The sequence below is a fragment of the Manis javanica genome, chromosome 18 (genome assembly GCF_040802235.1).
Source record: "Manis javanica isolate MJ-LG chromosome 18, MJ_LKY, whole genome shotgun sequence".
NCBI lineage: Eukaryota > Metazoa > Chordata > Mammalia > Pholidota > Manidae > Manis > Manis javanica.
In genome coordinates this window covers 2674954-2701298 of record NC_133173.1, presented here as the reverse complement: position 1 = coordinate 2701298, position 26345 = coordinate 2674954, and the positions used below count along the sequence as shown (strand labels likewise).

Here is a 26345-nt window from a genome sequence, read left to right as displayed (position 1 = left end):
ATGTACATTAAAATATTCAAAAGAGCAAATACAGATTGGAGAAATATATTTTGCACATAAGCCGTAAATGCTTCATTATCAACCCCAATAAAAAAGGCAAATCATCAGAATATTTAAAAATGTTTGAAAATGTCTTTCCAAGGGAAGTATATTTACTGCTGTTTTAATTAGAATTTCTTGTCTTAGAAGTGTTTTGTGAGCCTGGAGTTAAGCAGGGACTGGTAGCTTTAACACTACCGCAAATGAATACTTGTTTTATTGGTGGCTGGAAGTATTTCTATTGTAGTTCTGTATATACTTTTAATAAAATTATTTTTGGCCTTTAATGAAGACAAATCTTATTAAATTTGACATTTTTTCAGAAAAAGTTTTGTAGTTTTTAGGCCTCTTAATCTCTTAGTTACATGTTCCAATTCAAAATGTCATCTACATTCTCCTTATGTTTTCATGTGAGCAAAGAAGAGAACTTTTGATGAGTTGGTTACATTTCAATTATTTTAATTTAAATCAAGATTCTCAAAATTTAAAAGTACTTTTTAAAGAAGAAGAACTGGATTGGCATCCCTACTATCTTTCAACGGTCTTTTCACATTTGGAACTGATTGAGTGTAAGAAAGAAAAATCTGGATTTGCTAAATGAGAGACACCAACCAAGAACCCCGGTGGCCACCCACAGCCCGGAGGGGGTGGCCTGACGCCTCCTGCTCACGGCCGCCTTTCTCATGCGTTTGGCTCCAGCGCCTCTCCCGTTTTCTCTTTGTACGAAATAGCTCTTCACCAAAATAAGAAAACTAAAAGACAATGGGGCCCAAATCAATGCATGGACAGGATAAGGTCAAATGTGTGAATTTGGGGTCCACTGAGCTGGAAAACGTTATCTTGGATGTGCAAGCAACCACACAGCGATTCCTGTCCCTCCCCCAGTGTTTACAAAAACCTAAAACCCAGAGTGTTCCAAAAAAAAAGAAAAAGAAAACCCTCACCTGCACTTAATTCTACTGTTAACTTGCTGTTAACAATTTTAGCTTTAATATATGAATTACATTAATACCTCACAGTACATATATGAAGCCAAATTACACTAACTTAGTTGTTTACAACCTCAAATCTTACTCCCAGTACACATTCCAATAAATTTATTCTGTAGAAACAATACATTTTTTTGTTTTTGATTTTTTTTTACAGTAAACTTTTCAACTACAAACCTTGAATACGCAAAAAGATGTTCCCAGGACAAGCATAACAGGATTGATCAAACCCAAACTGACTGAATGTGTTCTCACAATATAAGCTGGCATAAAAATAAATAAAATTCTCTATTATCACAAGAGCAACAATAATGTACACATAATAATGGTGTGTGGATGAATATTAACTATTCTAGTCCTAGTTCCAAACGAAAACAACTGTTCACTTTAAAAGTCAATGCCTTTTGTGGTTTTCCATAGGGCGGCTGCTGATTCCAGCTTTCAAATGTAAAGAACCCACCTTGTGTGATTAGCTCAGATTGTATTGGCACTGGGGGGAAAAATAAACCATTGCTTTTATTTTGGAATAACACAAAAAGACTCACTGACTTCACATGTAGAAACCGAGTCTGTGTACATAACAACATGAGTTTTGAGAAGTATATGCCGCCAACTAGCTATTTCTAATACGGAAGGTATTTTACAGTATGATCAAACTACACATGGCCTCAAAACTAAAGGGCAGTTTTAATTTTATCTTCAATATGCCAACATTACCTATCTAGGAATTGGTTCTTGGGCTCTGTCATGGAGAGGGTGTCCCTTAAGCATTATGAGTGGGCGTTTAAAAAATGCTAATTTATATTTAACTGAGTGTTTGGTGATGGTGGAGAGAAGGCAGGAGAATGATGAACATAACTGCCTTGATAAAAGGATCCTAGACAGGGAGAAGTCTGTGCAAAAATCTTGGTAATTCTCAGTGGTTAAGGGCAACCTCATGCAACCAAGTAACATGAAATTAAATCAATAACCTTAAAAAAGGCTAAAATATCTTTTTTTCCCCAAAACACAACAGAGAGGAATGTGAATAATGTACATACAAACTGGGGTTCTGTCAAGGACAACAAGGACTATGTGTTGGTTCTTATCAAATCCAAGAGTATTAGACAACCAAACGTATAACCTTCTCGTGGTTTCTCTTAATATGCAGCATTCATTACGGTAGTTAGGTCTGCAAAAAAAGGAAAGAAAACAAGCCTTTAGATGATTTAGGGCATTAACAGTAAAAGCTATCCACACTTCTAGAGAATATAACTGGGTTTTCTGAGTTTATTCTGCACTGCAGCATTGACAGTACTGAGCAAGTAGAGCCTCTGAGGCTTTTCTACTCAGCAGTGTAGAAGCTAAGGGAACTCCGAGGGCATTTGTAGTTCCATTGGAAACCAGAATAAAACAACAACCCTTGTCCACTGTCTGGGAAGGTGTGAGTGCAGCGGTGCACACTCTGTACAGCCAGGATGATGTGTATTGCTGGGAAATATAGATTCAATAGAGAAACAGATAACCCATCTTTTTGAGGACTGTGGTGTCAGAAAGAAAGGTAAGATGCTTAACATTTAAAAAGTGTGGGTGAAACAGGTGAAGGGAGACAATTATTAGTGAGAATACTTGGTAACTTGATCTGGATGATGTCACAAGAGCATATGCACATGACGAAATACTTCAAGCTGTATACTAAGACTTGTACATTTTATTGTATGTATCTCTAAATAAAAAAAATTTTTTTTAATTAATGTAAGGGAAAATTACAGGCTAATATCCCTCATAAAAATCCTTAACAAATTATTGTCTAATCAAATTCACTAAAACATTGCACATATTTATATATCTTATATTAATATATTAACACATTAATATGATTAACATTAATAAAAAGACATGGAGTACATGCAAATTATTCTGTATTTTACAACTTAAATTACTTCTGATATATATGGCTCAAAGAAATATGAGTTAACAAAATAATGATGTACAAAAAGGAAACCTAGATTGTTTTTAAAATTTAGATGGCTTCCATGTGGCAAAGACAAAATATTCCCATTTCCTAAAAGAATTGTTTCAACAAGGATCCCACTTTAAATTGTGTCATTATTTCCCCATAGGGATGCTGTATTTTTTTTCTTTGTCATTAACCCTAATATTTTCCCTAACAACAGCCTGCCTCAGCTCTTTACTAAGTGAGTGGACTTGTTTGTAGGCACTCCTGGGCATGCTCTCACCTATGCAGCCAAAATCTATACTGTCCTGTATATAGTACTGTATACACATAATTTCAGGACCTTCAAACTGGAAGTTGCTAAGGCTACCATCCTCTCAAATTGGCAGAAATAAACTTCTTAGCCTTCTCTGTTCCTACCAAAATGAGACAGGCAATCTTAAAAAAAATAATCACATTTAAAATCAGTGAACTTGCAAAAAGCAGTGCCTGGGGGGCTCCCAACTATTTACTAACCAGCAAGAACACTAGATAGAAGATGGTCCTCACAGGCTCTGAAGGATTTTCCTCCCTTGCGAAGGAGGTAGACATCCATTAAAACAATGAAAAACTGTTAGTCAACCAAAGAAACTTCTTTAACAGTGTTCTTTTTATTAATAATGAAGGTGGAAGACAAATTCTAAGTTTACAAGGGCAGAAAACTCAGCAACAACTACTCAATCCACATGGAGAAATGTTTTCGGAACAGATGGTCTCCCGGCAGCCTCAGAACATTAATGCCGCAGACAACGTGAAGGTGGTCTAAGAATGTGACCCAGCTTTAAGGACATGCTTTTCTTTGGTCTATAAAAACTGTCAAATGGGTGTCTATAAAGGCAAATTGTAAGTCTAATTTTTTTCTTTTCCTTCTTACACCCATAATCACCCTATTTGCATACCAAAAAATATCTTCTAATTCCTAACGGCGTATGGACACGGCGCTCTGAGTGTTCGCTAGCCCTGAGGTGTCCTGCCGCCCCCATTTCGGACAATGTCCGGCTGACCCCATCCGAGTCTCTCCAGGCACCAGATGCGAGCATGCTCAGAGGCTGCAGGGCGGCAGCAAAGCTGAAGGATGCCCAGAACACGGTGAGCAGAAGTCACGCACGAGACAAAAGCAGTCACAGGCACCCTCACAGAGCACCAAATGATGACGGATTGGCTATAGTTATTCAGATTTGGTATTTGACACTTTGTCAAAAATAAATGAAATGAGCCTATTACTTCAAGGAAAACAGCTGGCAGTATTTATGCCAATGAAAAAATTTGAGATATTAGGTGAAAATAGGATTCTGGGCAACTTAAATCCTCCATTACTGACAGCTTCCCAAACACTTAGAGACTTTTCTGACCAGACAGGTAGTAATATTTAAAAATGTGATTAAAAATACTTTACAATGAAATATCTAGAAGACTGAATAACTCAGGGAGCTAATATTTCCCAGGAGTAAAAGCTATTCCAAGTGCCAGTCTGATGGATTTTACCCAAACAATACAAAAGTTCAGATTCTACACTGCAACTGAACTACCACTCAAAGAACTGGCGTGATATCAAAGAAAAATAGCCACAATGATCTGAAAAGTTTATCGCAATACTTGTATCTCCATTTTCCAACTATGAGGCCAGATTTCCTTTATATACTTCATCCAAAATAACTTACCACAACACACTGAATACAGAAGCGGACAGCACGCTGATGTCTTGTATTAAAACAGACATCAAATAAATTTTCAAAAATATAAAACAATGTCATTTTTCTAAAAAATTATTTTTTGTAGAAAATGCTTTATAGTGTTATTTAAGTAATGGGTTTATTATCGTTTTAAAGTGAATTACTAAATATTTTAAAATTTGTTTCAATTTCTAACTAAGTAAATATTAATAGCTGTAACAAAAACTCTTTGGGGTTTTCAGTAACTTTCAAGAGTATTAAAGGTGTCTTGAGATGAAAAGGTTGGATGAACCACTGGCTTATAGTAAAGGACAGCAAATGAGAACTGAGGGTGGAAAGATAAATTTGGGTCAGAGTCGGGTTGGGGGCCATTCTGTGCTGCAAGGAGTTTTGCCTCAATCCTGGGGGCGATGGGGAGGCATTCAGGTGGCACTACAGGGTAGAAAGAACAACAGGCCCAGGGTCAAAAGGACAAAGGCCCAGACATGGCTACAGTTACTGTGAAGTTGCGGTTGTTCTCCCAGCATTGATTCTATTCTCTACCCTTCCCTGCAATTCTGTGATAGCCTTGTGATTTGGGGACTTGACTCCAGCTGCAGGGGCTGAAGAACCTGGCTTGTCTGAGCCAGTTCTCATCTCGGAACGAGTGGTTGGTTCAGGGCCGGGCAGCTTTTTACCGTGGTCTCTGGTGACGTCTGCCCCCTGGTACTCCTAGCCTTGAGTGCCCCCCCGCCCCCCTCGAGTGAGCAGGGCCTTGTGACTCGCTGCTAACGCATCAGGAGGCAAGAGTAATGGGCTGTCACTTCTGAGATCACATTCACAAAAGACTGTGCTCTGCCTTGCAGGAACCGCCCGCTGCCGTGTTCAGCCACCTCATGGAGAGACTCGGGGACAAGGAGCCAAGGAAGGCCCCTGGTCAACAGGCGGTGAGGGATGGAGGCCCTCCGTCCAGCTGGGGGACTGACCCCTGCTGATGACTACCTGAGCAAGCTTAGCGGAGGACCCTCCCTCAGCCGAGTCTCCAGATGATCTGAGTCCCTGCTAACACCTCAACTGCAGCTTCAGAGACCCGGTGACAGGGGACCCGTTAAGTTATGCCTGTCCAGATGCTGGATAAGAAATGCACTTTTAAGGCACTAAGTTCTGGGGTGATTTGGTTACATGGCAGCAGATAATACAGTAGGACCGAGCCCGTCAGTACACGGTGTCCTGGCCACAAAGATCAGTAAGCTCTGCCTGACAGCCACACCCATCAAGGGGAGCTTAGTGTTCTGGAACCCGCCCCTTTCTGTCTCACGCTCCCAGGGCCAGGGGTGAGGATGTAGTCAGAGAGCCTCTGGAAGCAAGGGGGTCCCAGAACTTGACGGGCTCCTTGTAAGAACCTCTTCTCTCCTTCCCTTATCCACACCTATCAGCTCAGCCCACCACCTGCCTCGAGGCCATCAAGCCCCCACCCTCACCCTCACACCCTCGGCCCCTGCTCAGTCCCACTACAAGGCGGCCTGCAGGGCCCCTGCCACTTCTGGGGCTCTCACCCAGCCGGCTTTGCACCTGCTCGTTCATGACCTCATCTCCGAAAGCACACCCCACCCCAGCTCCCCAGCCTTGCCCACTGGGCCCCCTGGAAACCAGAGCAGCCCTCAGCACATCTCCTTCACTCCCAAAAGAGTGCTCACTGACGTGTTCCGCCTGAGATCAAGCTTCCCGAGGGGAGATGGCAGCTCTGTCTCTGCCACAGCTCTTGTCCTGCTAGCCCTGGAGGCGGGGACGGTGTCCCTGATCTTTGCTCTGGTTTCTGACCTACCCTCCTCTCCTGTGTCCCCTCCCCTGCAAACTACCCTCTAGCTTTGAATTGCACTGCCCGCAGCCACTGCCCTCCTCTCTGCAGGCACCTCCGGGGCTCTGCCCGCCTCCCCATCAGCTCTGGCCCACTGCCGTCCATCCCAGCTGCTGGGCTGTCAGTGCACACAGACTGCCCCCCACCACTGCGGCCTCTTGGTTCCTGGACTTCCTCTCCAAAGAGCTCATCCTCCACGTGACCTTAGTCACTCATTTCCATGGTTATTTCCTAGGCCAGTTTCCTCAGCTACGGGAGAGACAAGTGCCACGGTCTGCGGTCTGCTTTCTGGCTGGTTCCCTGTGGTCAGCTACGGCCCGGAGGCAGATGATCCTCCTTCTGACGTATCATCAGAAGGCTGACAGAGCGGTAGCCCAAGCTACGTCACAAGGCCTGTGCCGCGCACACTTCATCGCACCACACAGATGCTGTGTCATCTCACATCACAAGAAGGGCGAGTGCGGTACGGTAAGATATTTACAGAGACAGGCCACATTCACGTAACCGTCATTACAATATACTGTTGCGACTCTTCCATTTTGTCATTGCTGTTGTTCATCTCTTATTGTGCCTAACTTCTAAACTTTATCATAGGTGTGTATGTATAGTAAAAAACAGTACATAGAGTGTACAGGGTTCGTCCTATCTGTGGTCTCAGCATCTGCTGGAGGTCTGGGAAAGCACCCCCAACAGAAAAGGGGAGACCACTACATCTGCAAATACTGCTTTAAGTTACTGTTCTGGGGGGCAGTTATGGGAGCATTTAGGAGGTTCTGCGGCACTTCATGGGCCATGGCTGAGGGTACTGAATGCCCCGTGCTGTGCTCAGAGCTCACACGAGGAAGCGCTGTCCGCTCAGCACACCAGCAGCCCCTGGCCTGTCCCTGCGGCTACGGCGACCCCTCGGCAACGCAGCCTCGCCGTCTGTCTTCCTCGCCTCGTCTCCTCGCAGCTCCCTTCCTTCACACGATGCTCCGTCTTCAGTGATTCTTTGACACTGAGAACCTGCTGATCCCGTCCCTTCCTCCCGTCCTGTTTCCCTCCGTGGTCCACTACGACAGCCACTCCCTTCCTCGCCCACACCCTCACCTCCTCGCCTCTCTGGGCAAACCCCAGTCCAGTCAGATCCAGTTCCCTGGCCCTGTGGCTGCACAACTGAGTGTGCCTGGGGACTCCCCCTGCCGTCATCCCAGCTGCTCTGGCCTTAAGTTCACGACCACTGACCCCCAGGGGGCCTCACTGCTGCCTGGCAGGTCAGCCTCACTCCCCAGGCCCCTTCCCTCTTCCATTCTTCTTTGTGACCATGTACCCTTTCCCTCTCCTGAAACTTCCGACACTTCTCCCTCTTCTCACTCTCAAATGCTGATCTTGCTTTGTGAGGAACGAGAAGCAACCGGATGAGAACTTCCGTAAGCTCTCACCAGGTACCCATGTCCCTGCACCTGTGCCCACATAGTCTGCGTCTGTGCGGCGATGTGCGGGAGCACGGGTCTCATGCCTCCCTGCCTTTGGAAGGGCACTACCCCGGCAATAATTTCTTACACTATCATTCTGTGATCATCACTCACTTAGATCTTCGTACCAGCAAATATGCTGTAAATTCTCCCATCAAGAAAAAAAGCCCCTCTTGACTTTCTATCCTGGATCATGACTATTAAGTATTTTTGAAGAGAAGTTTAAGATTAGGTTACTAGCCGTATAAGATATCAAGACTCATTGTAAAGCTACTGTAATTAAGAAAATGTGGTACTGATCAAATAAACAGAATAGAGAGCCCAGAGAGAGCCCATAAAGAAATGTTTTACACATCTGACTACAATACAATTTAAGAGAGTGTTCAAAGTTACAGAGAAACTAAATAGATAAGCCACAACTGGGACAGTATTGGCAATGCATAGAACCACTCATGTTAGTCAGAATCCACAATATGTAAAGGAGTTCTAGAAATCGCTATGAAAAAACACCAATAGGAAAATGGGCAAAAACCCAAACCAGGCACTGTAGTGAGGAAGAAACACAGGTGGTCTGTGAATGCAGAAAGCAGCTCAACCTCATTATTAACCAGAGAATGCAAATTATAACTGATGCTCACTAAACAGGCAGGCCTCACTTTATTGTGCTTCCCAGACACTGTGTCTTACAAACTGAAGGTCTGGGGTACCCCTGCATTGAGCACATCTATCAGTAAGTACCATTTTCCCAAGAGCACTGGCTCACCTTGTGTGTCTGTGTCACTTTCTGGTAATTCTCACAATATTTGGAACTTTTCCCTTATTACTGCATTTGTCATGGTGACCTGTGATTACTGATCTCTGATGTTACTACTGCAATTGTTTTATGGTGCCATGGACTGTGCCCATGTAAGATGGTAAACTTAAGGCATAAATGTGTGTGTTCTGACTGCTCCACTGACCAGTCGTTACCCCATTTGTCTCCTCTCCTCTAGCCTCCTTATCCCCAGACACAACAATATTGAAATTAGGCCAATTAATAACCCTACAATGGATTCTAAGTGTTCAAGTCGCATGTCTCTCATTTTAAATCAAAAGCTAGGCCTCTTGTGCTAGTCAGCCAAGTTGTGAAGGCAAAAGAAAAGTGCTTTAAGGAAATCAAGTGCTACTACAGTGAACAAACGAATGATAGAAGTGAAACAACCTTATTGCTGATAAATTTGCTGATAAAGAGAAAGTTCTAGTGGTCTAGATAGAAGCTCAAACCAGCCACAATGTTCCCTTAAGCCAAAGACTAATCCACAGCAAGGCCCTAACTCTTTTCAATTCTATGAAGGCTGAGAGAGGTGAGGAGACTGCAGAAAAGTCTGAAGCTAGCAAGATGTTGGTTCACGAGGCTTAAGGAAGGAAGCCGCCTCCGTAACAAAAAAGTACAAGAGGGGCAGCAGGTGCTGGTGGAGAAGCTGCAGCAGGTGACGCAGAAGGCCCGGCTGAGATCATTCATGAAGGTGCCATGCTAATCAGCAGACTCTCAGTGTGGTGAAACAGCCTTCTATTGGAAGAAGATGCCTTCTAAGGCTTTCATAGCTAGAGAGGAGAAGTCAGTGCCTGGCTTCAAAGGATAGTATGACTCCCTTTTTAGGGGCTAATGCAGTTTTGGTGAGTTTAAGTTGAAGCCAGTGCTCGCTTATCATTCTGAAAATCATAGGGCCCTTAGGGATTATGCTAAATCTCCTCTGTCTGTGATCTTTCAATGAACAACAAGGGTTGGATGACAGCACATATTTTTATAACATGGTTTCCTGACTGTTTTAATCCCACTGTTGAGAGCTATTGCTCAGAAAAAAAGATTCCTTTCAAAACATGATGCTTACTGACAATGCACCTGGTCAACCAAGAGCTCTAATGGAGACAGGCAATGAGATCCATGTTGTTTTCGTGCCACTAACACAGCATTCTGCAGCCTATGGATCAGACTTTTAAAAATCTTATTATTTTAGAATATATTTTGTAAGAGTATAGCTGCCATAGATGGTGACTCCTCTGATGGGCCTGGGCAAAGTCCACTGAAAGCCTCTGGAAAGGATTCACCGCTCTGGATGCCATTAGGAACACTGCTGACTCATGGGAAGAGGTCCAAACAACCCACATGAACAGGAGTCTGGAAGAAGTTTCTAACCCTCCTGGATGACTCTGAGGAGTTCAAGACTACATGGAGGGCACAGCAGGAGAACCAGCACTAGAAGTGGAGCCTGAAGGTGGGCTGAATGGCTGCCTCTCACGAAAAACAGACAGGTGAGGAGCCGCTCCTTAAGCATCAGCAAGGAAAGTGGTTTCTTCAGAGGGAATCTGCTCCTGGTGAGGACGCTGTGAAGACTGCTGCAATGACAACAAAGGATTGAGAATATGGCATAAACTTAGTTGACGAAGCAGCGGCAGGATTTGAGAGGACTGACTCTCATCTTGAAAGAAGCCCTACCGTGGGTAAAAATGCTGTCAAACAGCATCGCACACTAGAGAGAGGTCTCATGTGAAAGGAAGAGCCGACCAGTGTGCCTGCTGTACCTCATCTGAGAAACTGCCACGGCCACCCCGCCATCAGCTCCCACTACCCCATCAGTCAGCAGCTGTCAACATGGCAGCAAGACCCTCCACCAGCAGAAAGATTATGACTCGATGAAAGCTCATGGTCAGGTTTTTATAGCAATTAAAAAAAATTTAATGTATGTTTTGTTTGTTTAGACATAATGCTATATTGCCCACTTATTAGAATATAATTATAGTGTAAACACAACTTTTATACACACTGGGAAACAAAAAAAAAATTTGACTAGCTTTGTTGTGATGTTCACATTATTGCAGCAGTCTGGAACTAAACCTGCAGGATCTCTGAGATATGCCTGTATAGGCAAAAATTTTAAATTCTGACAATGCCAAGTTAGTCACAGGAAACCTGTATACAGATGGTGGGAGTACAAATTGGTCCACTACTTACAAAAGTAAGTGGCATTATCTTATAAAGTTAAAGACCATGAACTCATGACCCAGCATGTCTCATCCTAGTTTACATACCCTGAAGAAACTCTTGTGTATGTACACCGGGGGGCAGATAGGAGAATGCTTACAGCAATCCAGTTCATGACTGCACAAGGCTGGGAATATCCCAAATACCCACCATTAAGAGACTGGATAAACACACTGGGGTATACTCATAAAACTGAGCATTACACAGCAGCAAAAAGTGAGTAACTACATATAAGCACTGAAGGAATCTTGGAAGCGCCATTTAAAAAAGTGCTCAAAAACATGCAAAATTAAAGAACATATTAAAGTCCATACCTATATGTTAGGTGTGGGCTAAAATTTTGAAAATGAAAGGAAATAATACAACCTGAAAATGAAAGGTTATCTCTAGGTAGGAAGAAGCTGGGACAGGGAAGAACATGTAAATAGGTACAAGTTATTGCTCTGCCCTAGTTTTTGGTTTTGAGGTGAGGTCACTGGTACTCACTAGAATACTATGTTTATTGCTTTATGTTTATTAAGAACAGGTTAAAAGGATTCCTGAATACTCGACATTCAACCCTTAGTCGCTGTGTGACCCCGAGCCAGTCTTTTCAGCCTGTCTCCCCCAGCTGTGGAGATCACACCTGCTCCCACCTCTGGGGAGCTGGGGGAGGACCGAACGAGGTAGGGCGTGCACAGCGCTTGGAGCAACACATGGCATGTAGTGAAATGTTAGCCACCCTGGCTCTGCTTCTGTTCTATGTCTAGTAGCAACTACTTTCTGAGGTGCTTTCAAGATACCAGGTAGAAACTATTTCATTAGAAAAATGAATCTACACTGCAGGAGACACAGTGGGAAGTCATCAGTGCTGCGGAAGAGGTGAAGCCATGTAAGTGGTAACGTAGACCCAGGGAAGCTCTGAAGAGCAATGCACCAGGGCAGAACGCAGACAGCAGCTCTGGGGACGGAGGCGGAGCTGAGACGGGCAGCAGAAGCGAGACACAGAAGAACAGAGAGCCTGGGGACTGGGCGGCATTCTGAGGAAACGGTCAAAGAAGAAACAAGAACGCACTGTTGAGGCCTGAGTAGGAGGCCAGGGAATGGACACTGGGAAAAAAAGCGGACTCTTAGAAGTTTAAAGATGAAGAGAAGGTGAAAAGAGTAGGAAACAGGGTGGAAGGGCAGTGACTTCAAGGCTTAGGGAGACCCGTTTACAGGCAGAGGGGCAGGAGCCAGTGCAAAGGAAGACAAAGGTAGGCGGGAGGGGACCACTGACTGGGTGCGGCCTTGGGGAGGGCAGGTGATATTCTGGGTCCTGGCAATGGAAAGGCGCGGATTAGTGCTTCTCAAGCTTCAGTATGCCTATGAAGGACCTGGGGAGTTATTAAAGTACAGATTCTGACTCCGTGGATCCGGGGGTGGGCCCGGGAGTCTGTATCTCTAACAAGCTCTGAGGTGGTGCTGACGTCACTTGTCCACAGACCGCTCTGAGTGGTGAGGGTGCCGATTCCCTCTTCCTATCCCAGGAAGTGCAGCCAGAAGGCGTCTGGTAGTGCAGGGGGGGCAGCGGTAGGAGTGTCAGCTGCAGGCGCCCTGAGGCTCCTTGGGATGAGGGCGGCAGGTGGGCCGAAAAGAAAAGCAAGCCCATCAGGTACTGAGGCTTTCAGTGAGGTGGGTGGGCCCATGCCCCTGGGGGGAGGGCACAGGGTGGTTTGCCGGCGAACAGTCAAGAGAAGGCAGACAGACAGGGATGGAGGTGGCCTAGTCGGGTGAGGAATAAGGGACCAGTTAACATCAGAGGAACTTGAGGTTAATCACGGATAACTGGGTGAAGAACGAGGGCCAAGAAGTGAACAGTACTGACATGGACAGGCATGAACCCAGCTGAGACCAGAATTTAATGGACCTTGTTGTGAAATCATTTGCCCCCATCCAGCTGGTCTTCACAGAGAAGGACTCATGGAAGATGATCATGGGCACAACTCACCTGCTTTCTGACACTTTCACAAAGATGGTCTGGCCCGTGATTTCGAGGTTAACAAGGTGCAAAGTGGACAGGTTTTTCCCTTGGGCACTTGAAATATCAACATTCATATACTGTTTGAATATTCAAATACCTCAAGTCCCTGTGAGCACATTAGATTACATACTGGTTCTAGGAGAGCAGCAGGGTATGAAGGGCCCTATTTGAACATGCCATTCCTGTTACAATGAAAGAAACATGCCTGTCAACTTTTGAGGTGACACTTCATAATTTCAGTATTTCACACCTTACTTTAAAATACGCTCAAGCTGCCAAAATTAGTGTAAAGAAGAATAAACCTGTTCACCGAGTTCCACACTGACAGGCAGGTGTGACTGTGACCCCCACGCGGCCCTCTTGTTCCCAGACTCCAAGCAGACAGCCGCCTCTCCCGGAGCTGCGTGTGGGGGCTGGGAATGTTTCTCGTTTACTGAGACAGTGTTTAGGGCCGAGGTGGGTCTGAGCCCAGCAAAGCGCCCCCCAGGCCCGCGGCAGGCCGCACCCCCTTACCCCTTCGCCGCTCTTCTGCAGGTCGGAGGCTGCGTTCCGCGTGTCGCTGCCGGCGTCTCCGCCCTCAGAGCTGCTTTTGTTCCCCTCTTCTTTGCAGTCCTTGTCATCGTCGTCTCCTGGCGATTTCCGGGACTGTTTAGAGGACTTCTAAACGTTTAGACAAGTTAAAAAGTAGAGTCAAAAGTAGAAATCCAAACGGCCAAGCGCCAAGAAGAGAGGCAGAAGCAGCGGACCCACCACCAGTCTTTGTGTCTTGATACAGGACCTATGGACACAGCCCGCAGTGCACCAAGGCTGAGCTGGGTGACCCTGCAGTCACCTCCCTGCACTGGGCCTCAGTTTAACCAGGTACAGAGAACTAGATGACCTTTTAGTTCTTCCCAGAAGTGGGAGGTGAAAAGCAACAAATTAAGTTTCATGTACCTAGGACACTGCCAATGAACAAAGAGAGCCGATGCATCCTACCTAGGGCAGGCCACAGAGCTAGAAGGCATCCTTCGGGCCGTCTCGTCCTGCCCCATCGTTTTATAGCAGAAATTGAGGTTCAGAGAAGCGAAGCAGACTGTCTAAGATAATATGAGGAAATTCATTTTGGGCACCTGCTGAATCTGTTTGGTTAATGGTCTGCATGGAAAGATCTTGACAAAACTTTTATTTCACTGTGTGAAATGCACTAACTTTAATCTTTTAAACTATGGATAGCTATTTAAGAACCCAATCCTGTACTGCTGAACTAGCCCTTCCTTCTTATTTCACACTGACATCAAATGAAACCCACAAGAAGACGAAAGTACAGTTACAGTGCCCTGGCAGAGCCGCCCCGTGCAGCAGGACTGCCGGCCGGCCCCCCTGTGCACCTTTAAGGAAGTCAAATGTGGCATTCCTCTAACACTTCCTCTTTGGGGAATTTTAAGAATCTTTAAGCGCATGGCAAATAAGAGCTAAGGCAAAACTGACTTAGCCCAGTCATTTTTGGTCTTCCAGAAATGAATGAGCAAATTAGAGCTTCCTCCATCAGTATTTTAAGATGCAACTTCCAAAGAGAAAATATTCTGTAGCTGTGTGATAAATGTATCACTATTATCACTTCAATTTTGTTTTTAACTGAAACTAGCATCCAAGTCCAAAATGCTAGTTTAAAATGAAGTCATTTTTACTTTTTTACATAAAGAGAAAGCAGGATTTAATAACCCAAATATGGAGCATCTAGAGTTAAAGAATCAATTATGACAATAAAGGTAAAGTCTTCTTGTTCCCCTAATAGAGTATAATCATTAAAATCTGGTAACTGCTTGATATAGTAATTCTCAAATAACAGTCCTGAACCTGCAGTTCTTAGAGATAATAATGCACAACTCCCTAAAATTTATAATGCTAACAAAGGACACTTATGAGTATTATAATTTGGTATACATAGACGAGAATTAGGGCGTTTGTAGAGTTTTGCTAAAGAGTCACATTCAGTATTCTACTGAAAAATCTGGCTGCCAAGCTATGTTTGGTAACTTTGCCATGCTCTTAATTATGCATATTCACATCATCTCAATTCCTGTAACTTTGGGGAAGGCCCCTTTGTCTGTTTCATCAGTGATCTTGAACCCATGTGTGTCCAATTGATCCCATCTTTGTTTTTTAACCAAGATTACTAGTGGTTTATTTAGCATCATCAACAATGTAGCTGATTGTGAGGCTCTCTGACTACTCTACTTTACACAGTAAAAAAATCTGCATGCATTTTTACCTGGTAATTTTCTACTATCTGGAATAGCTCAGAGAGGAGTCATCCACACACCCGCTACTACAGAGAGATAGATACATAGCCTCCCTAAAATCTTCTTGTACTATGGCTTTTCATTGTGATTACTGAACCTTTCTTTTCACAGCAAAGTGGAATCAGGCAAGGTGGAACGGATGTGGGGCATTTCTCTCCACCTAACTGGGATGCAGTAAAAAAAGTTGTGAACCATTGGTCTTTACTGGCAAAGGAAGATTATCCAACTTTAAGAAATTGACATATAAAAAAGATCACCATATTTAACAAAAAGGAGCCATTTGGGAAGCCAAAGGGAACAACAAAATAATGCCAGGTAAGTGCTTCTCTACATGAGATTCCCAGCTCAGCATCAGCCTTACTGGAACTTTAATTCCTAGACACACTGAAAGAGGAATCTGGGGTTGAGGCTCAGCAACATGTGTTTTAACAAGCCCACCACGTGATTCTGATGCATGAGAGAGTTTGAGAACCACCGTGCTAGGTTACTCACTTGATATCAAGAACAAAAAATCATGGTTCTTAAGTGATCATGACTGTTGTAATCTTGAAGGAAGCAAAGGAAATAATCCTTTAGTTTAAAATAGGCAAGTCTTAGTAAGTAAGTAAAGTATGTCTTTACTACCTTACTTCATTAAAATGTAAATCCACCCCGGGTCCGAGACCCACCACTTCTGGCCTTCACAGCAAGCAGTGAGATGGACGACATTTGAAAGCCACACAGCCACCTGTTAAATGCCGTGGCCACCTCAGGTAAGTTAGGTAATTTAGGGGGGAACAATACATTATACAGAAGCTCAGCAGACATCCATAAATTAAATAAAATCAACTCAATTGGGTCCAAAATGTTAAAAGAAATTCAGCTTAAAAAAATAACTACAATGGAAGATACATTCTTACGGGAAAATTCTAATTGTTTTGTGGTTGTTTGCAAACTTTATTCCCATCCAAGGTATGTTTTTCATTAGGTGCACAGGAAGCAATATGTATTCATACAATTTTACCTCTATGTCAGTTGGGTAGATTTTACACCCTGTAAAATCAAACGTCGATAGTCTGATAAACTTTTGATACTTGTTTTTAAGGTGTTTCCTGAGTATATCCAGTCACTGGCTACCAGAACCTAAGTGGAAGTCATTACCCGAGTGTTCAGTCGTATGATAGACCAATATAGTGAGATCTGCACTGAACTTTGGTCTTTAAAGACCCATTTATAGTGCTTTCAGTTTCTGAAGATGAACGATTTTCACAACGTCACAAGTTTTTGCAATTGTATTTCTGAATTGCTGTATGAAAAACCTAGACTTTCAATTTGTAAACTTAGGACTGTGTCACTCCTCTGTTTAAAATTTTCCATAAATTACTGTTACATCTGGGATAAAATCCAAACTCCTTAATGTGCCATCCAGGTCTCCAATATTTAGCCTTTGCCTGCCTCTCCATCTTGACTGTGATTCTCCAAGCATACCCACCTTTCATTGGGGATCAGGCCAAACTCTTCCCCGTCTCAGTTTTGCCCGTTGGCCACACTCAGCTCCTCCCCCCACACGCTACTTCCAGGTCCCAGCACGAGCTGCACCTTTTCAGAAAGGCCCGGCCACTCTATCCGAGTAGGCACTCTTATTCTGTCCTTCTCGTCCCATTCACCTTCTTCACAGCCCTTTCACAACTTAAATGTATTTATCAGTCTTTACTACTTGCTAGTTTCCTCTGTGTGCCATTATGTTGTAAGTTACACGAGGGTAGGGAGGGAGCTGGGTTTGCTTGCCACCTTACACCTGGCACAAGTGTCCCACAGAGAACAGGTGATCAGGAAATATGGGGCTAAACAATAAAGAGCCACACTGCAGTCTTTGCAGCAGAAAGACCAGAGTGTGTCTTGTATTTACATTCGAGTACAGAGAGATGGTCCTGAGTTGTACCGAGTCTTCTATATTCCTCACTTCTTCAGAGCTCACCTGCAGGTTCACGTGGGAGGCATATCTACTTTCATGTCTGACTAAATAACAGTCCTCCTCCAACAGAGAAGGCGGTCTTTTCAGGCCCAAACCAGCCCTTAAGAGTCAACAGTCAGTTGCCCTCACACCTCGGGTTACCTGTGCTCTGCCCTGGGCTTTGCTGTCATCTCTAAGGGCAGAGGCTCCACAGAGGCAGTGTACTTCTGTGCCCAGTCAATGAATTAAAAATAAGTAAAATAATTTAAGAATATGCACGTGACAGTACTAATAAAGGGAAAAGTTTCTCAATAACCTTTGAAGTGTATGACTTTTTCCGTTTTGAACCAGCTTTTTCATTCTTTCTTTTGCCTTTTCCATCTTCTACTCGATCACCTTCCTCCTCACTGCTTGCATCTGCAGTGTTTCCACCTTCTCCCTCAGTTTCTGAAGAGCTCTGTTGCTGAATTGCCTAGGAAATAATAAAATATTAGCTAATTACATTTTTTTAAGAAATAGCAAAGAACATCAATTGTGAAAATCAGTCTTTTAATTTGGAGGGGTCCAGCTTATTCTTAAGATTTTTCAGAATAAAGGGCAGTCAATTTCAGTTTTCCAGTGACCACCTGATTTGAACCCTCTTGGGTGACAGAATTATATTTAATCCAAAATGCTATTGGAGTCAAAAGAATGCTGACTTCAAATGAATGGAGGGTAACTATTAGTACAAAAGGCAAATAGGAGACCCAAAAAAGAGTTAAAACCAAAGAAAGGAAATAAAGTAAGTGACAATCAAGCAGATTGTTACCTGGTATCCAGTAAACTTTACTCCTGGGTTATTCTCTATTTCCCATAATCCTTCATTAAATCCTTTCCGTTTGTTTGACTTTCCAAACTTGTCTTTGTATTCCTTGTATGGAAAAAGGTCTTTGGGACCTAGAAATGCACTGCAGATATATATGAGAAATAGAATTGATACTCTGAATATCAACTAAGGTCTCAGAGCACATTTTAGTAAGCAAATTAAAAGTATATATAAAAACCCTCTGAGGCAGGCACGTATCTTAAGATGTTACACATATACTTCAGGGCAGAAAAAATGGGTAGCTGGCTACACAAAAGCCAGGTGTGCCACTTTTATTTTACTTTTAAATTGCCAATCTCTTTTTTGTTTTAAAATAGAGTTTTTAGTTACACTAGTTTTAAAGATGTTTGTTTTGACCCCTTAAATCGTCATCCTAAACTAGGACTTACCTATGCTAATTTTCCATAGGTAAAATTTACAGAAAAATATAAACACTGGATTAAAAAAATGATTTAACTCTATATACCACATTAGTATATTAATTCACTCTTATTTCTATAAATTAAAAAATCACAAAGAACAAAGCCAAAACTGAAGGAACAAAACAGCAGCAGACTCACAGAACCCAAGAATGGACTAACAGTTACCAAAGGGAAAGGGACTGGGGAGGGTGGGTGGGAAGGGAGGGACAAGGGGAAAAAGGGGGCATTACGATTAGCACAAATAACATAGGGGGGGCACAGGGGAGGGCAGTATAGCACAGAGAAGACAAGTAGTGACTCTACAGAATCTTACTACACTGATGGACAGTGACTGTAATGGGGTATGGGGAGGACTTCATAACGGGGGGAATCTAGTAACCACAATGTTGCTCATGTGACTGTATATTAATGATACCAAAAAAAAATCATACTGATGTTTAATGAGGCACTAAGCAAGAAAAAACTGTAAGTGGCAAAGTAGAATCTTATCCAATTTAAACCTTATCCTAAATTTATAACTATGAGAAGGAAATGATTAGAAAAAATCCTGGGGCTGACTAACAGATCTGAGTGTTCAAACCGCAGTCTCCTGCACTATTCCCTGTGATTTTAACCTGGTCAGTGAGGTGCTGGAGGCCCGTATCCTGGCTGACACCCACCACGCTTACGTTCCAAACTGAGATTCACGTATTCAACAAATGACTGCACATCTATAATGTGTCAGCACTATTCCAGAGACACTGGGAATTCTGTGGGGCACAAAGAGATCTTTACCTTCATGGAACATACATTCTAATAGCAGGATAGGGATTTGGACAATAAGTAAATAAAAATACATACATGGTATTGTGTGATAAACAAAAATAAAGCAGAGAAGGGAGATTAGTAAAGCGTGCAGGTAGACTTCACAATTTCAGGCAGGCAGATCAAGGCAGGCCTCACTGAAAAGGGAGCAGCCGAGAACCACCGGAGGTGAAGGAACAAGCCCGCCCAGTTACCCGGGGAAGAGTGCCCCGACAGAAGGGCGAGGCCCCCACGGGTCCTGAGGTGCTAAGAGAGGAAGAGGCCACTGTGGCTAGAGTGAAATGAGTGGCAGGGGAGAGTATAGGTGAGGTCAGAGGGCAGGAGGGTGGGGCACAGATTATGTGGGGCCTGGGGGACACCACACAGGCTCTGAGTCAGGTGTGAAGCCATGGAAGGTTTTGAGGAAAGAAGTAGTAATTTATGTGTTAGTAGGACCACTTGGCTATGCGTTGAAAACAGACTAAGAAGTGGGTCCTCGGGTGGAAGCAGGGACACCCATCAGGCCACTGAAGTCATGAGGCGACCGCCTGGGCTTCGGGAAGGGCGGCTGGTGAGGGGCGGCTGGACTCTGAGCTCCTTCTCAAGAGCCACGAAGATTTGCCGGCGGGCTGGATACGCATGCGGGAGGGAGGGTGGGGCTGAGGGGACCCACAAGGTTTCAGACGGAAAATTCAGAAAAATGGAGATGATATTTAGTGACATGGGAAGATTTTTGAGAGAGAAAGATTTAAGGGTGAAAAGCTCGGTTTGGGGTGTTCAGTTTGAAATTCCGGCTAGACACCCAAGGGAGGATGTCAAGAAGGCAGCTGGAGAGAGAACTGTGAAATCCAGGGACAAGGTCCGAGCTGGAGATACATTATTTGGAAATTAGCAGAAATGATATGAAAAGCTTTGAGACCCCAGGTTAGCAATTCCCTGGCTGGGTCTTGGAGCTGATCCCTCACATTGCCCAGCTGCTCAAACGCTTCAAGCTGATAAAAACACCCGGGGAAGCTCTCTGACCTCCCCCATCCCAAACCTTCCCTGACCGCTCGCCTTTAATCTATCGGTCAGCATGAGTCCATTTCTGAATTCAGACATAGTTTATTAAGTCACTGGACATTTTCATCAAAAGCATGTCAGTGTCTTGCTTGAAAAACTGAGCATGAGAAAGAAATGGACTCTGGGTGTGGCGATTCCACTCGGAGAGAAATCTGTCATGAATTATTAGACTGTGGCTTTGACCTTCCAGCCTTAGACTCTACATATCGGCATTAACTATGTGCTAACCTGCCGAGGTCCCCGTCACCTGTGACGGTAACCGGAGCTTGCCTGGACTATGATGATGCCACAGGAGGCAGTGTGAACAACTGGCCAGCTCAACTGTTCCCAGAAAGAGGGGCTCTGAATGAACTACTGTTCTAAAACAAGTTCTCACTTTTGATAGACAACCTTGCTGTCTCCTGGATTACAGATAATTCCACAAGTCAAATCCCTTCTCAATTGGTTAACTTTGCCCCAAGGTTTTACAAAGGCTAAAGGGCAGGCCAGAAAATAAAACTGTTTAAAGCTATATGCTCTAAGGATCTTTCTTTTTTTTTTTGGTCATGGCTGCCTTGAAAATTGTCTAGACTAAAACTACTAGGGTGAAGTTATATGGATCAGAGGAACCCACGGCTCCAAGCACCTGCCTGTCAGGGCACGAGGACAGATTCCAGGCCAGGCTCTGAGGAAAGTCCAGTCCTCTCTGGGATGCCCCCTTGGGTAACCTGCACAGCCCTTTCTTGTTAAGGTCCTCACGTTTCATATATTTTTCCCCTTTCACTTACCTCATTTAATTGATTTAGTTCATTCAACAGCTATTTTTTCAAGTACTACCCTGTGCCAGGCACTGTGCTAAGCGCTGTGTAAGAGGTAAGCAATCCACATTGGAGCTCCGCCTACACAGAGAGGTTGACCATTAGGCCCTTGCTGGGGCAGATCACCTCAGGTTCGGGGATATCCAGTGCCTAGTAACGTTCAGCTGAAACCATGTCATGGCGGGCTTTTTGAAATTCATTCTCTTCTAGATGTTTTAAATGTACTTCTGGATAATCAAACCAGAGAAAAGCTACATATGGGCTCTAATACACGGCTCCTTGGTAGAACTCTTTAACTGAATGAAGCCTTGGGGTGATCCCACTGGCATGTATGAAGGGTATGGGGAACAGGAGCTCTGTACAGCCCTTCACACCACCCACTGGAATGACTCTGCTACATTCACCAGCAATACACCAGGTGGCAGGCTCCGTAAGGGCACGTTTTTATTTCTAGGGCCTTAAAGAATTCTTAGAAATGGTTTCCTGAGTGAATGAAAGCACATAATGTTAGTAAATGGTTGATTTTGGTGTATATAGTGGAATGTGATAATACTGTTTTTTGAATCCTGCGCTATTCCAGAAATACAACCAGCTCATTTGGAAACAGGTCCTGAAGATAAAGCAAACTAACGGCATAGACATAAAAGTCTACACAGGGACGAGGCAGACACAGAACATGTATCTCAAAGCCCTATGTGCTTACTATAGGTAAAACTTGATTTCTAAGCTTTCTAGCAACTTAAGGAGGAAAACATGGTAAGCTCCATAGTCCACAGTAATGTATTATATATATATATATAAAAGAAAAGAAAACTAACTTCCTGAGAGGAACACAAGTACTTCTCACATGAAGGAGAAAGGACTGTCTTAAGTACATATTCTCCTGGTAGCTCTCCTTCCAGATGAGAATGAAGATGTCAAAGTGGCAGAGACAACAAGCTAAGAAAAGTTCACACGTGGCTCTAATAACATTTAAATGAACGTAAGGGATGACCCTGAATTTGAAGACGTCTAAAACTTCATGCCAGTTTTTAGCTTTCTCCTGTGCATTTCCTCTTCTGTTGGTGTCCTTGATGTAATTAACTACATACATTCTCAATGTGCCAAGACTGCCAACTGTCCCCTAGGGTCCATGACATTCTTTCTTTCATTAGTGGATTACTTCTCCCAGTGTTATTCTCCCTTCAGAGTTGCCCAGCTAGAGACTGTTTCCCAGCTGCCCCTACAGCTAGATGTAGCCACCACTATGCTCTGACCGCTGGCATACGTGACAGATACAACCTCATTGTCATTTCCTCACAGGGAAGCTACTTGCTCTTCACTTCTTCTCTTTGCCTTACTTTCCTCTACGTGGAAGACGCACAGGTGCCACTGAGCCAGTTTTTGTTTCTGCTTTAGGCGAACAGGGCGACACCCAGGGAATGGCCAGACACCATGACAGAAGGAACCGGGGTCCCTGCAGGGGTCCACCCACCTGAGTCTAGATTGTCTTAAAAGAAAGAAACCTGTATGCTTTGAGACATTGTAATTCCAGGTTCCCTTATTCAACACTTTAGCCTGTACTCTAACCAATACGATTAGAAAATCTTAAAAAGTTGGTATGTTTGTTTCAGGGTCCAACAAATTCAAAGAGCTGGAGAGAATATAACTTTATTCTGTGAAATACGAATGGAAGAAACTTCTCTAGAAAGGAAATAAATATACAAGAGCTACAAAAGAAACGACTGGGGGAGGTAAGGGGATATCCTGGGACTCAAAGTGTCCGAACGGAGACTTCTGGGTGACGCCCAACTTTTAAGCACAGACACAAAGGACAGTCAAATACAAAATGGATGAAAAATCTTTACATTAAAAAAATTACACTACTAAGCTTTGTAATTTTATATAATTGATTATAATGATTTTAACAATAATAAAATGTTAAAGTCATAAGCAACGTTAAGTCCAGCAGGTCTAATTAGAGCTGCTGGAACTCTGAGCTGTTCTGCTGACTTACGTTTCATGGGTGCCAAAGAAGAAGATAGGGTACTTGTTTGCTGGAGGCTTCACGGCTCCCTCCGGGAGTTCATCAATCTGTTAAAGATCAATTTATGATTAGATATTCAGTTATATAAAATAACATAAACATGATATAAGTGTTGTTTTGATAATTTACTGCTAATTTAAAAACAAAGTCACTCTAAAAAATCCCAACAGTTTTTCTCCTCTTGGACCTTACACAAAATGACTCTAAAGGTCATATTTGGCCCACCACATGGAGAGTTAACACTGTAAACTGATTATAACTACTATGGGAATACGTAAGCAGGAGGCATTTCCTTCAACTTAATAGAAGTACTCCTGGGAATCCGTCCTATTTTGAAATAATTCAAAAGAAAGAATAAAAACAACCAAAAAAGGTAACAGTGAATTTTTACTTAAACACACACACACACCCTTAGAAATATAATCATTGCAAGATAGGAGAATTATGGGAAATTAACTTGATAAAATATTTAATGACTTTAGTCATTAAAAGATCTTTCTTGCCTGGCCTACTTACTGCAAGTTTCTCTCCCAGCCCATTGAAGCTAGAATTACCTTTGAAAATGCACATTTGTATCACTTCCTGCTTCAAATCCTTACATAGCTTCTCATTGCTTACAGCATTCCTAGCTGTGTATCTGAAACCTCTGGAGCTTTTTAAAAATAAAAAAAACCATACTTCAAACCCTTCCCCAGACCTACCAATTCTTATATACAGTTGAGGTTGAGACCCTCTACCAGGATAAAGTCTAAGTTTCTCATAATGCTATATAGTTACATGTATACATTATTCCTTAGAATGTTTCAAGAAATGGGTCCTTCTATGGCTACTCCTTCTATGTAGCCCCAACCTGTCCTTTCAACTTCAGGCAAGAAATTTACAAACATCTACAAACCGTTTCCATTTACAGGTCCTACAAGCAGCTTACACACTGAAGAAAAGGGTACAAACAGAAGATGCACAAGGGCCTGGTGTCTAGTGTCCTCAAGAAATCTGCAGGCCTTAACACACGGCAGCCTGGGAATCACGGCACTATCACAAGTCCGTCTCTGACCTCAAAGAACCACGTGCCACAGAGCGGACATTCTGTGCACTAAGACGGACTTTGAGTCTAGGAACTTGGAGGTGATTCCGGCTTCTGACTTGAACCGTGATATCAGAGGTGCTGCTTCATCTCTTGGGCTTTGACTTTCACAACTGTAAACTGAGATGGCCGACTTGATAACCTTAAGTCCTGAAATTCCATCTTGTCTGAAACTGAACAAATTTCCTATGTCTGTTTTTGTTTGCTATCTTACTTACAGGTACATTCTGTTACCAAGAAAGAAACAATCTTTTCATTATTTCCTCAAACCCCACATTCAGTTTTTCAGGCAAATTGTGCTAATTCAGTTCCTGAAATGCCTCTCCAGTTGATCACCATTCCTATTATTTAGGTCTCTAAATCAAGGTCTCCCCATCTTCTGACATGGTCACTGCAGCAGTCTTTCAAAGTATCTCCTTGTCTCTAGCTTTCCTGTGACCTACTACCCAGCTTCTGTGAGACCCTGGTGTGTGTTACACTCCAAACTACCCACAAAGACAATTTAAAAGCAGTAATTTCACTCTGAATGCTTTCTCTATGTACATATAAAATTGTGGTGAAACATATAACATAAAATTTCAATCAGTAAGTAGTGTTAAGAATATTTATTGTTGTGAAAAACATGTCCAGAAAACAAATAACTATATTTTAAATGTACAAAAAGCAACTTGAAATGGAAATGCATAGGTTTATGGAATGTGGCAGGCACTGAATTACTAGTTGATGAAACACTACTTATTTTTTTAGGCTCTTTTTTAAAACATTTTATTTTGGTATCATTAATGTACAATTACATGAGCAACATTATTGTTACTAGACCCCCCCCCCATCATCAAGTCCCCCTACATGCCCCACTGCAGGCCCTGTTCATGAGCATAGTGAGATGCTGTAGTCACTGCTCGTCTTCCCTGCGTTGCACAGCCCTCCCCGTGCCCCCTCCTACCGATGAAACACTATTACGTTGTTGTTTTTTTTTTCACTCTTGTGAGAAAGCAAAGTGAATGGTTTTTAAAAAATTATTTTAACACTTTTCCTTCACAAAGGTAACAACTTTTGGTTAAACTCTTCTTTGCTACAATGTTATTTAAGTAGCATCTACTGCAGAGATTGCAAACTGATGGCCCTCAGGCCATTTCTGTTGTTTGGCTCATACAGTGTTCTTTAAAAAACTGCATTAGTTATCAACACTTTAAAACAGGAAGATTCATATTAAAATCCACAATAATAACTGCTGTGAAAAAAAATACTGAAGACAGAGATAAACCGCACGACGCTTGCATTCCCACAAGGCAGTATTAGCTGAAGAGGACCTCCAGCCGCTGTCTTCAGACAAGGTGTGTGCTCTCCAGCCCTCCCTGCCGCGTCGCTCTCTAGGTCATGCTGTGAATGCCTGCTTTCCTTATTCACATTCCTTGTCTGGCCCCTATGAGTATCTGAGTTCATGCCCCTGTAATTAACATGGTCAAAAAATAGGACTGGCCTTACCACTCACGCTGGTTCCCTCAGAAAGGTGTGGAGAAATGTGTTGTCATGCACTTATTATATTTTACTGAGTCTTGTTTTTAACTTTCTTGAGAATTATACTCTGATAATTTTGGCATTAAACTAAGTTTTTCACGTGGCTACACTCTCCCGAGCCAGCTAAAGAGCCCACCTCCCGGGCACTATTTTTTTGGCTCCTAGAGTTAATACTAAGTGGCAACCGAACTATCTTCGGCGTTTGTTTTCCTGACTTTGTTTTCACTTTCGTTTCTGGTTCTTGGCTATGGTTTTGGCCCTGATTCTGGTTTGCACAAAGCCAGTGTATTATTCCCCGTAACAGATGAGAACCTATTATCTTTTGGGTATAACATGGCAAAGAATATGGTACATTATTCTGGTTTGTACAAGAGTGTGTCTTGCTTCTACTAGAAAGAAGAAAAGTCCTTTGAGTTCTGAATCAGTGAGTGTGTATTTTGTGTTTCCTTTAACCTGTAGCTAAAGGTTTGGACCTGCCGCTGTAAGCTCTGTGTGTCTGTACTTGAGAGCTTTGGCCCTCCTTGCGTGAGTCTGAAACATTTTCCTACTTCTGGAAAGGGTACTGACAAATTAGACATA

General features: G+C 43.2%; 1 protein-coding gene across 1 annotated transcript in view; it reads right to left on the bottom strand.

Annotated features, from left to right (window-relative positions):
• Positions 1 to 993: 993 nt before the first annotated feature.
• The window catches only part of HDGFL3 (HDGF like 3), a 53302-nt gene continuing 27950 nt past the window's right edge, over positions 994 to 26345 (bottom strand). The window contains exons 2-6 of the mRNA XM_037000500.2: positions 23135 to 23211; positions 18018 to 18156; positions 17526 to 17681; positions 13505 to 13651; positions 994 to 2199 (exon numbers count right to left, since the gene is read on the bottom strand). Of these exons, the coding sequence (XP_036856395.1) occupies positions 2194 to 2199; positions 13505 to 13651; positions 17526 to 17681; positions 18018 to 18156; positions 23135 to 23211 (525 nt within the window). The 3' untranslated portion in view covers positions 994 to 2193. The remainder of the gene's footprint in view (positions 2200 to 13504; positions 13652 to 17525; positions 17682 to 18017; positions 18157 to 23134; positions 23212 to 26345) is intronic.